Source organism: Artibeus jamaicensis, unplaced genomic scaffold, assembly GCF_021234435.1.
Source record: "Artibeus jamaicensis isolate MK-2021 breed Jamaican fruit bat unplaced genomic scaffold, CSHL_Jam_final contig_419, whole genome shotgun sequence".
NCBI classification, from domain to species: Eukaryota; Metazoa; Chordata; class Mammalia; order Chiroptera; family Phyllostomidae; genus Artibeus; species Artibeus jamaicensis.
Window position 1 is genome coordinate 2,882,169 of NW_026521824.1, and position 15,746 is coordinate 2,897,914.

The 15,746-nt window shown below is 39.8% G+C and overlaps 1 protein-coding gene across 2 annotated transcripts in view; it reads left to right on the forward strand.

Annotated features, from left to right (window-relative positions):
- Window positions 1-636: 636 nt before the first annotated feature.
- Window positions 637-15,746, forward strand: part of ZNF624 (zinc finger protein 624) — a 45,364-nt gene continuing 30,254 nt past the window's right edge. Inside the window, exons 1-2 of one of the 2 annotated variants that reach the window (XM_037165940.2) lie at window positions 637-723; window positions 9,290-9,378. In XM_037165940.2, coding sequence (XP_037021835.2) covers window positions 9,346-9,378 — 33 coding nt within the window. In that variant the 5' untranslated portion in view covers window positions 637-723; window positions 9,290-9,345. Of the gene's footprint in view, window positions 724-9,289; window positions 9,379-15,746 lie in introns of those variants that run through there. The other variant, XM_053665705.1, reaches the window with a different exon arrangement.

The window sequence follows — 15,746 nt, forward strand, 5'->3', positions numbered from 1 at the left end:
GCATAGAGAGGAAGTAGTCTCTTCGTTGACGGAAGCAAGCTATCCCAGAGCACTTGTGGATTGTTTGCGGAGAATACGGCCTGAAAGGAAAACACGCTTTTAAAAATAATCATGTAACACCTGTGTAATACATATACCATATAATCATCAATAACATTGTATATTGACATTATTAGTTGTACGATACAATAAATTAATTACATTGTATATTAAAATTATTTAGTTGAACCAAGAAAGAAGCTCTGGTTCAAAGACCCAGAAACTATAATGAAGGCATTACCAATTTTTTTGGTCGAGAACTTGAATGAAAGACAGGCAAGGGTCCGGACATGTACCAGCAGGCAGATATCTGGGTCCTACGTGTTCTCTCAATGGCTTTATTTCTTTAGTCAGAGGGAAATATTCCGAGGCAAAGGTTGTGTCATTCTCCTCTGTGACGCTAGAGCTTGACCCGCAGTTGTGGCCTCTTAGGACAAATTTATTCAATCTGAATTTTCAAGGCACCCAAAATAACGACAAATACAGCCAATTCCCTCATAAATGCAAACAAAAGGAAACGTTCAGGCTCTGAGGACTCTGGACATTGTAGTTCCGCCACCAGGCTGCGCAGGCGCACTGTCCTGCCGGCTACCTGCCCCTCCGAGCTGGCGCCATTGCGGGAGGCGTTCCCGCCCTGCTCACTTGTCCGCGAGTGCCCTCAATTGTCCTCAGTTCCGCAGCCAGGTACTTGTTTCCCCAGGCATCAGGATCCTGTTTCCCTCGGCACCTTTTTCGCGCGACTTTCCGCTGTGTCCATGGTGTGGCCATTTCCTCCCCTGTGCGTTCCCTGAGCCGCCCAGCCCTGAGAGGCGATTGGAGCCGGGCCACAGCCCAGCCGGGTTTTCGCCTAGGTCTCCACTCGGCCTCCTAAAGAAGGCAGTCGGTTCCCATGGAGGCGGTCCCGGCCTCGCTGGGTTGGGGAGCGCAGGGCGCGCGGAGCTGGGGCTGGAGGCTCAGTCTGACCTCCCGCTCTTTACGGTCCCCCTAGTGGGCAGAGGAGGGCAGGCAGGGAGAGAGCGGGGCTGGGGGAGGGACTGTTCCAGTCTGGGTTTCTGTTCCAGCAGGGCTGGAACTGGGCTTCCCTTCTGGTGACCTAACAAGCGGTTGTTCGCTTGTCTTTGGGTAGCCCGGGCAGCTTTTTCTTGGCGGCTCATTTTATGGGATTTCAGATAATCAGTTTGAAGTTGCTCCTCCCTCCCTTACATGACAATAGTAGTATTGCTTTGGTTGGGAAATGTTTGTCTGGGCCTTGACGATAACATTCTCGTTTTTAAATAATTGCACTGGCTTAGGAATCACAGCAAGTGAAGTTTCTCTTTAAGTCTTTGGTACTTCTGCAATGGTTGGGAAGACAGGGCTTGGGTAAAGTCACAACATCCGGAAAAAAATATCTAGTAAATTATGACTCTCTGGATATCTCTGCATAATGTCAAAGGCAAAGCTAGAAACATACAATGTGGTTAGCCTCATTTGCTAACGTTTGATTCATTGTGCTTAAATTACTTGCTTATAGTGAAATTTCCACAGTAGTCAAGCCAACATTAGGAGCAGGGAGTGTGAACAGCTACTCTGGAATTTAACTCCAATACAAAACTCCTATGTATATATAAGCACTTCTTCTTGTCTACTTGAAGAGTATGGGAAGACAGAAGGGTAAACATCACAGACTCAGGTTACAGAGGTCTCAGTAGTTTTGACTTACTGACTTGCCGTCCTTTTCTTTGTGCATTATTTTACACGAAATCAAATAACATTAAATTTTAAATAGCATTGTTTTGATTATAAAATTAAAAAGATGTTTATTGTACAGTTTGGTTGTTAAACATATTAGGCTAGTATTATCTACTGGCATATTGCCAAGGAATTTATTAATCTTTACAAATTTAAAAGGAAGTGATGACTCACACCAGTCTTGCTAAGTTTTAAAGATGCGAAAGTGTCTTAAGTCACTCTTTGTAGGTCTGCTTTTGTATTTTGGAAAAAATTAGTTTTCACTTATTTTTTTCTTTAACCACTTTTTTTTCTTTCCAACCTTGTAAAACTGGACTTCCTAATTTGAGGTCAGTGTATGGGTTTGGAAAGGTCAAACTCCCTGAAATAATTTGCAGCATCATTCACATGCATTATTCTGTGGATAAGCTCAATAATCTCAGATGGATCCCCCCAAAGTTAAGATCTGCTGTTGTTGTTATGTAATCATTGTTAATATTTGTTAGAACAATTTCAATTATTGCTTTAAAATGTGTTTAAACTTGGCATAAGTATAGCTTCTGCACTATGAGATGAAGAGTGGTTCAAGAAATACCAGACATGAAGCAGAAATTCACTAGAGGGCGTTGGTGCAGTGCCATAGCTTTGCCTAGACTCAAGAATCCTCCTGGTAAAACATTTCCATTTATTTTCAAGTTTGTAAAGAAAAGTCTTTAATTTGGGGTTCATTAGAATGGAATTTCTCAATGTAGTGGTTGAAAATGTAGATTTCTGTGCCTCACACCTGTAGTAGAGATCCTGATTTAGATCTTGGATGGAGCCAAATAATTTCTTTTTTAATAATATTGGCTTATGAGCTTTTCAGTTCTGAAATTTGAGATTCTTCTAGTTGTATGTGAGGGTTTTCTGGGAGGAGAGTCATAATTTTCATTAGATCTGCAAAGGAATCCATTACCTGAAAAAAAGTAGAAACACTGGTGTAAAGAAAAACCTCTTTTATTGGTAACCTTGAGGCTTCAACATAGGAATCCCCCCAGATTAACCTTCCTTTATTCATATCTTAACCTCCACACTACACTGTTTTTCCCTCCCTCATCTTCTTATTGTTTCTGTTCCATCAAAATCTTTACTGTGTCTAGTGAAACCCCCTAGTGTCATGGAATAAATTACTCTACATTCTTTTTTATAAAGTATATTTTATTGATTATGCTACTACAGTTGTCCCATTTCCCCCTCTTTGCTATCCTCTGCCCGGTTCCCCCTTCCTTCCAGGGAGCCCCCCTCACCTTAGTTCATGTCCATGGGTTGCCCATGTAAGTTCTTTGGCTTCTCCATTTTCTGTACTGTGGGGGACAATGAAGGCTGGCATCATAGCCAAGATTGAGTGCTTCAGGACAATAAAGACCCTGGGTCCAGCTTGGGGACCAGGGCAGCTGCAGCCCCAGTGCAGCACCCTCCAGGTCTGCTGCAGGGTTCTTGGGAGAGAACTGGATCAATGGCTCCCTCCCCTGCCAAACAAGGTTTGAGTAGCACCAGAGAGACCTGGTTGCTTGAAGTCACAGGGCAGGAAGGGGGGGGGGCAATAAGGGCGAAGTGGTAAACACACAGGGGCTGTGTGAACCCACTGAGACTGGACACTGGCTGGGGAGAGTGGGGCAGTGACAGACACTGACCCAGATAGTCCCCTGTCTGGTTGGAGAATTGGGCAGTGTGAGAGGCCAGGCTCTTGTATGGAGCGCAGGCTAGAGCAGGAGGAATTTTTCAAAGAGAAAGTGAAAAAAGAGGCACTCTGGCTGTTTGGGGAATTCTCTTGCAGCAGCCCCCCACCAGCCTCTGCGCCCCTAACCCTGCCCAGATGTGTGGCACTCCCGAGGTGGCATGGAAGGCCCTGTGCTTACACCCCAATCCCGAGGAGAGTGTGCCACCCAAACCTGTCCCACCCAAACCTGTGGGACAGGAGGCTACTTGTCCTGCCCCAGTAGCGGAGGTTGAGTGCTCATGCCCGCAGCACCAGGAGGGAGTGCACCTGACCCCGCAGGACCCAGAAGGAGCACGCCTGAAGCAGAGGAGGTGCGTACCTGCACCGGCATGCGGAAGCTACAGTGGCACCCCTGCCCTGCAGGGCCTACTGGCTCTTTAAGAGGAAGGCAGAGACACCCCTCCCAAGAGGAGAACTGCAGGGCTCACTAAGTCAGCAATCACCAGAAAGACTTAACTCAGTGGTAGGGGCTTGGGGAGGGGGGGAGTGCTGAACTAGCCTGACGGGGCACAAAGAGTCCCTAGCATCTAGGACAGCAAAGAATGAGAAGGTGGTGTGTGAATTGCCCCTAACTGGTGCACCTCAAGGGCAGTGCAACTTGTGGACTGAAGGCCTTGGATGGTTGCTGAAGGGCACTGGGGGCCTGGCAGCAAACTGAGGAACTGGGCTGAAGGCTGGGCAGCTGTGAAGATTGCATCTCAGGAAGGGAGAAAAGCAAAACCAATTCCCCCTCAGCCTGATGCAGCCAGGCTTGTCTGGTTTGAAGCCAGCCGGAGGCACTTTTTTTTAAGTAATTTTTTTTCTTTTAACTCCTCCTTCCTTTCTTTTCTATCACTTTCTTGATTTTTTCTTTTTTCTTTTTCTTTTATACAGTCCTCCTTTAGCTTGCACAGACTATCTCGACTTACACAGACTCTTCAACTTACACAATCCTTTTTCAACTTTTCTAGCCCTATTTAGTTTGCCCTTTTAACTTATTCAGACATAACCAACTTTAGAATAACCCACATTTAATCCTATTTTTAAGATAAAATGCCATAATTTATACCTTTCATTATTAAAATCATACGTTTTTTTCTAATTAAAATTCTTTTAGCAACAATCAAAAGTATGTAATAAGCATGCTCTAGATTGACAAATTTATAAATACATTTCATAACTTTCAGAAACAGTTTTTTTCCTGCTGGCATATACACTTACATTTTTCCTATTCTTGGTGATGATTGCGTTTCTTGCGTGAGCTTAAAAGTGAGCAGTCATTATCTAGTGCCCTGGACAACTTTAGGGAGGCTGGAGAAGAGGGAAGGGAGATACTAAGCTTGGCACGGCTTGTTCCCAGGACCAAAGCAGTTTCTGGGCCTCTAGAAGGAGGATTCACAGTAGTTAAAAGACATATTTTCTCATTGTTTTTCTTTCTGAGGTTTTTACTGTCTGAGAGGAGAGCGAGATCTTTTTTCCTCTTTAAACAATTTAAATTCTTTGAGAAGAATCCTTATGATGTAACAACATTAGAGATCTCATTCCGTTTACTAGAGGTTTAGTAAAACACTTTGAGATTGAGACTGAGCCATTTCTTTTAAAACAAACAAAAACAAAACCTGAAGCAAAGATAAAATTCAAGTAAACCGGTATTTTCAAATTAAATCCTCTAAGAGGAGGGAGTGAGACACTAGCTTTAGAATTTTATTTTAGACCACCTGGTACTACAAATGTCCTGATAAGATGTAAATGGTGTAAAGCTCAAATATCAGAGACATTATCTCACATTAACCAGCACAGTGAGTAACTTTTAAAGGCTGAAATGGTATAGCCCAAATAGGAACCTCAGACCTGGTCTTTTTCCTGGGCCCTTTAGGTTGGATGCCGAGGCCCATAGGGGATGGCCTGACAGCAGCCTCAAGGAGGCCCTTGTCCTTCACGCACAGCACCAGTGGTTGGTGGATCAGTCCCTGCACATGGGAATTTGCAGGGTCTGGAAAATCATTATTTTCCTGCTCAGAATTATCTTTCTCTGTCTCCATCTTCTGAGCCTCCTCCTTGAGCTCTTTAGCATAATCTGGCAGAAAAGGCTCATCATGACACTCAGCCAGGGGTGCTGGCAGAGCCATTGTTGGTTTTGGCAGGAGGGAGGTGTACCCTTCCGCTGTTGAGACCAAAGTATCTACTATTGATTACTCTTAGTTCCTCGTTCCACAGATTGAGCTCATCATGAATGAGAGCCCACAAAAGTAAAAGTAAAACTGGGCATTTGTGCCGTCCTCTCAGCAGTGTACCGATTCTGCAGTTTTTCACCTACCCTTGCCAATGTAATTTTATTAGCGGTTCCCTTATCTGGAAACCAAGGGCAAGTCTGCTGGACAAAGCCCAAGAACTGCTCTAATGGAGAACTACGTACTTTAGTTCCTCTTACTGTAAGCGTAGATTTAAGCATTTGTACATAAAGCCGCCTCTCAGCGGATCCTGCACTCCCCATGTTTTACACCTGGTGAAAACTTAAATCATTCCTCACTTCACTTCAAAACTTGCAGCTGCACTCAGGAGCATCTCCTTACCTGGGTTTCTGAATTCTCCTGTACTCAGGGCCCTCGTTGGGCGCCACCTGCTGCAACCAGCTCGGCTTGGGGATACCTGAGTGGGGTTGTTGGGAGATGAAGAAAGACACAACACAGATAGTTTAAGGAAAAGTGGGGACCAGGTGGGACATTGTCCTCTGATGGAGAGACAATGAGCCCTGAACATGGTTTTCGTGTTTATTTTATAGGGGTTGGTTAGATAAGGCTCAAGGACATTTTGCAAATCCACGGAGACGCTGTAGGCACAGATTGTTCTGTTCTCAGGCTATCTGACCAATATGTCTTCTGCAAAAGTTACAGCAAATACAGCTGAAGCTTGCAGTTATCTATCTCCTGTTCAACCCCTGCAGATTTGGGCTGTCATTGGCTACTGGCTTGATCCACCTTGCAGATGCAAGCAGTCAAGCATGGCTTTGTTAAGCATTCAGCCTTGGCTGTGATGCCAGCCGTCACCATCCCCCACACTATACTGTTCTAAAACATCCCTGTCTATGCTATAGCTGCCCAATTGTGCTTCTAAATTCCTATATCTTTTCCCTCATTCTCCCCCTCCCAGCTGATAACCCTCCAAATGATCTCCATACCTATCATTATATATCTGATCTAGTTGTTTGCTTAGTTTGTTTTTGGTTCTGTATTTTTTAGATTTAGCTGTTGATGGTTTTGAGTTTGTCATTTTAATGTTCATAGTTTTGATCTTTGTCTTAGATAAGTCCCTTTAACATTCCATATAACAAGGGCTTGGTGATAATGAGCTCCTTTAGCTTTACCACATGTGAGGGAGCACTTTATCTGTCCTTCAATTCTAAATGGTAGCTTTTCTGGATAGAGTAATCTTGGTCATAGATCCTTGCTTTTCATCACTTTGTATATCCCTTCTTGCCTGCAAAGTTTCTTTTGAGAAATCAGTTGATAGTCTTGTGGGAACTTTTTTGTAGTTAACTCTCTACCTTTCTCTTGCTGCTTTTAGGATTGTCTTTATCTTTCACCTTTTGCATTTTAATTGTGATATGTCTTGGTGTGGACCTCTTTGGGTTCAATTTGTTTGGGACTCTCTGTGTTTCATGGACTTGTACCTTATTTCCTTTGCCAAATTAGGGAAGTTTTTCATTATTTTTTCATTAATAAGGTTTCAATTTCTTGTTCTTCCTTTTCTCCTTCTGGCATCTCTATGATTTGGATGTTGGCCCTTTTGGAGATGTCCCAGAGTCTTCTTAAACTCCCCTCATTTTTTTTAATCCTTGTTTCTTTGTTTTGTTCTGGTTGAATGTTTATTTTTTCCATATGGTCCAAATCATTGATCTGAATCCTGGCATCCATCCCTTTACTGTTGGTTTTCTGTGGATTTTTTAAAATTTTCCCTTAGTAGATCCTTTATTTGTTTTTTGCTTTTGCCATATTCGGTGAGATTTTTGAGCAGTTTGACCACCAGTATTTTGAAATCTGCATCTGATAGGTTGGCTATCTCCAGATTGCTTAGTTCTTTTTCTGGAGTTCTATTCCTTCATTTGGGCCATATTTCTTTGTCTCCTGATATTGGTAGCCTGTCTGTGTTTATGTACTAGGTAGAGCCACTTTGATTCTGCTTTAGCACACCTGTTAAGTCGAACGGGGCAGAGCCTGGGACTGTTTTGGAAAATTTTTAAACAAAAATTGTTCTTTGGGAAGTTCTATTTTTTTGCCATACAGTCTTAAGATGTTTTACCTGTTATAGCCCCTTTCTTATTTCTGTCTTATAAACCTATTGGTATTTTTTCCTTTTGTTGTTCTCTGATTTGTGTATTTCATTATTTAGAGAATCAGCTGCTGTCTTTGTCAGCCATTTTAGTTTGTTTTCTTAGCATTAGTTTCTTCCTTTATTTTTTCTTCCTTATGGCTTGTTAATTATTTTTCTTCAATTAAATGTTTAATATTTTCATTATTTAAAAAAAATTTACTTGAAAGTATTTAGGCTTATAAATTTATTCTCTTTAACGTCCTGGCAGCAACCCATGCATTTTAAATCTATAGTACTCTTACTTTCTAATTCACTGGCAATTATATTTTAAAGTCCTCTCTTTGACTTACTAGTTACTCAGGAGGGTTTTTTAAATTTCCAGGTGATAGGTTTTCCCCCCTGCCCTTCAGACTTCCATTTACATTTGTAATTCTACCACATCATGGTCAGAGAATGTAGTATATTCAATTTCTTCTTTTTTATTGATATTTTCTTTGGTCAGTGGTAAATGATTAACTTAGCCAATTACAAGCTCCATGAATGCTTGAAAATAACTTTTGAGTATAAGTTTCAGTATACTCATATTTATTTAATTTCTGTATCTCTGATGTTCTTTGAATTTATAATAGTCTTGCTTCATTTATTATAACTCTTGTTTTCAGAAGAGAGTAAATAGTATCATTTCAGATGAGCTGATGATTGACACAAACTGTAAGATTAAATTAAAATCTGCTGTGTTTATTGAGCAAAAGCTCTATACTGAATCTTGCAGGAAGTAAGGTGCCCATTCAGGGCAGGAGCAGATTCAGCATATTAATTAAGCACAGCAAAGTCTCTCTCTGAGGGCCATGGAACTGCTGAGTTGCTCTTCAGCTTTACATGGTTGGTTACAGGTTCCATCTTTAGAAAGAGACTCCATAATCTTCAGTCTTTGTGGTCAGAATGTCTGCTTTTCCTGTTGGTTTTACAAACAATTGTTTGTAAATGTTGCTGTAGCCCAGTCCAAAGGTTATTTTACCCGGTTCAAATATTCTGAAGGTTCGAGGAGCAAGAGGTACAAGGTAACTCTTTGGAATGGCTACTCTGGCTCCCTTTTAAAAAGGGCTCTGCATGTTAACTTTTCATTTCACAACAAGCTGATTTAATGAAAAAAGGTGTGGGCAATGGAATTAGACTGAGTTGGAGTCATGATGGCATTGGATAAATAAGACTAATTTTTCTAATCCTCAGCTTCCTCATCTATTTATGTAATTCCCATGGGGTTGATGGGAGGATCAAATGAGAAAGTATTTTTAAAGCTCCTTGTACAATGTCTGGCCTGCTGGCTGTTACTACAATTAATAGTATTAAAAATCTCAAGATTTCCAGGAGCAAGAATCCTTTTTTCTCCCTGATGTTAGAGGTTACTCTTACATTCTTTGGAAGTCCAACTTGGTGAGTCTGAGATTACCAAGGCAGGATTGGTTTTCATGGCTTATTTTTTTTTCTCAGGTATGTCTTTGTAGAACTCCACTCCTTCTAGAGAGGAGAACAAAGAGGAGGATATAATGGCTGCTGTGCTTTCTTCAGTTGGACCTCTGGTAAGTTTGAATTCCTTTGTTTCTGATCTGCTATCTTGGTTTGAGGACATGTGTTTTCCTGAAATCTTGTGACTTCTCTACCTTACCCACACCCCTTCTGGAAAATGAATCAAATTGTTTGATTTGTGAGTAAAGGCTATAATCTATAGGAAGATTTCATATATATATATATACTGAACCAAATTTCAAGATCTTTCAAAAATATCAGGGGTACCTTTAGATATGATAGGCAATCTGGGAAATTTACTTATGATGTTAAATTTGTATTGTTCCCAGGAAATTTCTGTTATTTATAGGGCAGTGAAATTAGTATATTTTTCATTTGGAAAATTTCACTTAGGAAATTTGGGGAAAAATATATGTATACACACACTCACACTCTTTATTCATAGGGATCATTCCCTTTCTGCCCACTCTCAGTAATTTCCTCTTTCTTACCGTCTTTCTTGTCTAATTAAAAATGTATGGACATTTTTAATGATGATCAAGCTTAATAGATGACATTGGTCTATTTGCTTGTCTTATGCCAGTACCAAACTATTTTGATTACAGTGGCCTTGTAGTATAGTTTGATATCAGTTACTGTGATCCCTCCAACTTTGTTCTTCCTTCTGAAGATTACTGAGGCTATTCCAAATCTTTATTGGTTCCATATAAATTTTTAGAGTATTTGTTCTATGTACAAATGTCATGTTACAGAATTGCATGCTTATGATTTTGTAGTAAAAATCATAAACACTCATAAACAAGGTGAGTTACTTCTATTGGACCCTGTATGTGAAATATGCCATTTAATAGGAATTGTGTTGAATCTATAGATTGCTTTGGGTAGTATGATGTGGACTCCAACCAGTGGCATCTGCAGTGTTGTGGATGTGATGAACAAATTCACATGGAATGTAGAAGTCCTGTGGAGAAAAGGGACAGCATGGCCACTCTCTGAGAGAGAGAGAGCACCCTGACTCTTTCCTGGACAGGCTTTCATTGCTTTTCTGGGAGCATTACATCGAGGAAGGTTCTCGTTCATTATGCACAGGTTTGCTTTAGGTGATTACCTTTTACAGATAACAATGAAAAGGATGTTGCAAATGCAAAGGGAAGAAGTGGTTGAACTGGTTACATTCCATCCTTGGGAGGTTTAGCACAGACTTTAGGAAGTTACTTCAGAGATATACATTAAACATTTCTGCCTTAACTCAGGGTAAGGGAGTTTTAGCAAAAGCAAGCCTCAAAGCAGCCTAGATATAATACAGGCCTGATTCCCGATGGGAAAGACAATCTGTGGGCCTGGCTCTTCTGTGCTGCATCTCACCTGTCAGTTTTCCAAACCAGGACTGAGCTACATTTGCCATTACCATATGGACCTGTCCCCTATAGTAGTATGGACATTTTAATGATGTTAATTCTTCCAATCCATGAACATATAACACACTTCCACTTTTTTGTGTCTTCTGTTTCTTTCTTTAATGTTCTGTAATTTTCCAAGTTCAGATATTTTACCTTCTTGATTAAGTTTATTCCTAGGTACCTTTTCTTTTTAAAGGTACCTTTTTTAAAAATAAATTTTATTTATTTATTTTTAGAGGGGAAGAGTAGGAGAGAGGGAGAGAAATATCAATGTATGGTTGCCTCTCGTGCATCTCTTACTGGGAACTGGCCTGCAGCCCAGGCGTGTGCCCTGACTGGGGATCAAACTGCAATCCTCCGGTTCACAGGCCCGTGCTCAATCCACTGAGCTACACCAGCCAGGGCTTCCTAGGTACCTTTTTTTTTTTTTATTGCAGTGGTAAATGGGATTGTTTTCTTAGTTTCTCTTTCTGAGATTTCATTATTGGTACATAAAAGTGCCACCGATTTCTATTTTGTATTTTGCCACTTTGCTGAATTCATCTACCTATTAAATCTAGTAGTTTTTTGGTGGAATCTCTAGGGTTTTCTGTGTACAATATCATATCATCTGAGAATCATGATAGTTTTACTTCCTCCTTTCCAATTTGGATGTCTTTTATTTCATCATCTTGTCTAGTCACTGTGACCAAGACTTTCAGGACTATGTTGAATAAGAGTGGACATCCCTTTCTTATTCCTGATCTCAAGGGAAATGCTTGTAGTTTTTGCCCATTGAGTAAGATGTTGACTGTGGGTTTTTCATATATGGCCTATAATGTATTGAGAGTTTTTATCATAAATGGGTGCTGGATTTTATCAAATGCTTTTTCTGCGTCTATTGATATGAAGATGTGATTTTTATCCTTCAATTTGTTTATGTGATGTATCACATTTATTAGTTTGCAAATATTATACCAATCTTGCATCCCCAGAATAAATCCTACTTTGTTGTGGTGTATGGTCTTTTTAATGTATTTCTGGGTCTGATTTGCTAATATTTTGTTGCGAATCTTAGCATGTATGTTCATCAGAGATATTGACCTATAATTTTCTGTCTTTGTATTGTCTTTTTATCTGGTTTTGGGGTTAGCATAATGCTGGCCTCATAAAAAGAGCTTAGAAGTCTTCCCTCTTCATGAATTTTTTGGAATAGTGTGAGGAGGATAGGTGTTAGGTTTTTTTTCAATGTTTGGTAAAATTCAGCAGGATTTTTGTTTCCTGGCAGTTTCTTGATTACTGTTTCAATTTATTAGTTGTTACCAGTCTATTCAGGTTTTCTGATTCTTCCTGATTGAGTTTTGGAAGATTGTTTTGTTTCTAGGAATCTGTCTATTTTACCCAGGCAGTCTAATTTGTTGGCATATAATTAGTTGTTCATAGTATTTTCTTACAATCCTTTGTGTTTATGTGTTGTATGATGTCCATTGTAACTTCACATCTTTCTTTTCTAATTATATTTATTTGGGTCCTCTCTCTTTGTTTCTTGATGAGTCTGGCTTCATCAATTGTTTATCTTTCAAAGAACCATCTCTTGGTTTCCTTGCTTTTTTGTATTGCTTTATAGCTTCTGTATCATTTCTATTGTGATATTTTTTATTTTCTTTCTTCTACCTAACTTGTGCTTTCCTTGCTGTTTTTCCAAAAACTTTTAGGTGTAGGGTTAGATTGTTTATTTGCAGTTTTTCTTGCTTTTGAGGTAGGCCTATCATGCTGTGAACTTCCCTCTCAGGACTGCTTTTCACTGTTCGGTTGTTGTGTGTTCATTTTCATCTGTTTCCAGGTAGTTTTTTTTACTTCTTCCTTGATCTCATTAGTAACCCATTCATTGTTTAATAACATGTGTTTATTAGCTTCCATGTGTTTGAATGTTTTTGAGGGGTTTTTTGATTTTTAGTTTCATGCCATTGTAATCCAAGAAGATGATTAATATTATTTCAGTCTTCTTGAATTTGTTAAAACTTATTTTTGTGTCCTAATACATGGTCTGTCTTTGAAAATGTTCCATGTGCACTTGAGAAGAGTGTATATTCCGCTGCTTTGGGATAAAATGTTTTGTAAGTATCAATTAAATTTATCTGATCTACTGTGTCATTAAGGTAGCTGCTCTCTTGTTCATATTTTTGTCTGGAAGATCTATCTGTTGATGTCAGTGGGGTGTTAAAGTCCCCTGCTATGATTTTATTGCTGTCAGTCTTTTTCAAAATCTACCAAGAGTTGTTTTTTTAATATATTTAGGTGCTCCAATATTGGGTGCATATATGAGGTCTGTCCAGAAGGTATCCAGCCATGTAATATGAAAAATAGAGACATTTATTGAAGAAGATACAAGATAAAAGAAACCTTGTACATAAGACAATGACACATCAATCTCCTTCGAAGTAGGCACCTTGGGACCTCACACAGTTCTCTGAGTCATCATCAGCTGCCCCATCCTATTTTCCTGAATCTCTTTGATGGTCTGAAATCTCTTCCCTTTCAAATGTGGTATTAATTTGGGGAAAAGCCAGTTGCAGGGTGCCAAATCTGGGCTGTAGAAGGGCTGAGTCACCTGAGTGACTGATATTTTACCAGAAACCTTTGTACAAGACACGATGGATGAAAGGGTTCATTGTTGTGATGAAGCCGCCAATCACCAGTTACCCATAGCTGCAGTGTTCTAAATCATCTGAATAGTTTCCAAGGAGTAATGTTCAAGCTTAACACAAAATTTGATGCTGATTTGTTGTTCTGCTTGCTCATTTTGAATGCGATGGCCACATGTTCACTCAGTAGTGTCTACTGTCCCCACTGACTGGTACAGTGAAGTTGTCAGTGTTCATGCTTATGCATTCTAGGCCACTGTCTTTGGTTGCCAGGTTACATCAGTGTTGTGCAAATTCTCATTATATTAACAGCAGCTGGATTTTTCTGGACAGACCTCATATGTTTATCGGGGTTATATCCTCCTGTTGGATCAATCCCTTTAGTGTTATGTAGTGACCTTCTTTGTCCTTATTATGGCCTTTGTTTTGAAGTCTGTTTGGTCAGATATAAGTATTGCTACCCCAGGGTATTTTTTGTCTTGTTTCCATTTGCATGGAATATTTTTTCCATCTCTTCACTCGAGCCTGTGTGAATCTTTTGTTCTGAGGTGGGTCTCTTGTAGACAGCATATATATTTGTCATGTTTTGCTATACACTCAGATACCCTATGTCTTTTGATGGGAGCAGTTAATCAATTTACTTTTAAGGGTATTTTTAATAGGTACTTATATATTGCCATTTTTATTCTTTATGTTTATGTTCCTCTCTCTATTTCTTCTTGCAGTAGTGCCTTTAACATTTCTGACAATGCAGGTTTGGTTGTAATGAACTCCTGTAGTCTTTGTGTTTTTCTGGGATGCTCTTTATTTCCCCTTCAATTTTAAATAATAGCCTTGCTGGATAGATTATCTTGGATTCAGATCCTTGCATTTCCTTCTTTGAATCCTTCTCTGAATACTTCATGCCATTCTCTTCTAGCCTGTAGTGTTTCTGATGAGAAATCAGCTAACAGCTTTATGGGAACTCCCTTTAGGTAACTAACTACCTCTCTTTTGCTGCCTTAAGATTCTCTTTTTGTCTTTAACCTTTGCCATTTTACTTATGATGTGTCTTGGTTTGGGTCTCTTTCTGGACCTGGTTCTTTTTGAGTATGTTATATGTCATAGGCAACCTATCACTGAGTGATCTTACCCTGTATTCCTCAGCATCCTGAAGTTTCCCAGCCAGGTGAAGATCTTCATTTTCAAGTAGAAGAACCAGAATTGGTAAAGATAATGCTTACCATTGCACACAAGCTAAGTAAAGAGAATGTCCCTCTTTCACTGCCTCTAATTCTTAATGTTTACAGCTCATTGAAAGTGATAGCTGTGGTAATGACGGGGCTGTTAGTATCAATTTGACAAATTCCTTTTCTTTCAGTAGTGGCAGCCCTAATTTGGCAGATTGTCATATCATAATTGGTAATTATGAAGTATCATATTGTCACATAGGCTGATTCTTGCTTCACATTGTAAGACCCGGAATTAAAAATACCAAGAATATATTAACATCAGTTCCTATACCTTAAAAATATTTCCAGCCCTGGCTGGTGTGGCTCAGTGGATTGAGTGCTGGCCTGTGAACCAAAGGGTCGCAGGTTCAATTCCCAGTCAGGGCACATGCCTAGGTTGTGGTCAAGGTCCCTAGTAGGGCAACCACAAGAGGTCAAGAGGCAACCACACACTGATGTTTCTCTCCCTCTCTTTTGCACTCCCTTCCCTCTCTCTAAAAATAAATAAATCTTAAAAAGAAAAAAAGAATATTTCTTGCTCTGGCTGGGTGGCTCAGTTGCTTGGCACATCATCCATGCACCAAAAGGTTTGGATTCAATCCCTCATCATGACACAGATCTATAGGTAAGTTGTGGGTTTAATCCCTGATCTGGGTGCATACAAGAGGCAACTAATTGATATCTCTCTCTCTTTCCCCCTCTTCTTCTCTCTCTAAAATATACATAATATTTCCATTCTTAACATGACTTTAATTTGTTTAGATAGTTTTATTTCATTATGTTAAGTTTACAGAAAAATATCAAAATCAGAAATTAATAAATTATGTTAAAATTATCTAAAATTTAGAAAGAAATCAAGATATGCCCTTTCTTTTCTTTTTAATATATTTTATTGATTATACTGTTACAGTTGTCCCATTTTCCCCCCTTCATTCCTCTCCACCCAGTACACTGCCTCCCATCCACATCCCCCACTTTAGTTCATGTCCATGGGTCATACATACAAGTTTTTTGGTATCTACATTTCCTATACTATTCTTAACCTCCCCGTGTCTGTACTCTGCCTACCATTTATGCTACTTATTCCCTGTACCTTTTTCCCCTCTCTCCTCCTCCCACTCCCCCGCTGATAACTCTCCATGAGATCTCCATTTCTGTGATTCTTTTCCTGTTCTAGTGGTTTGCT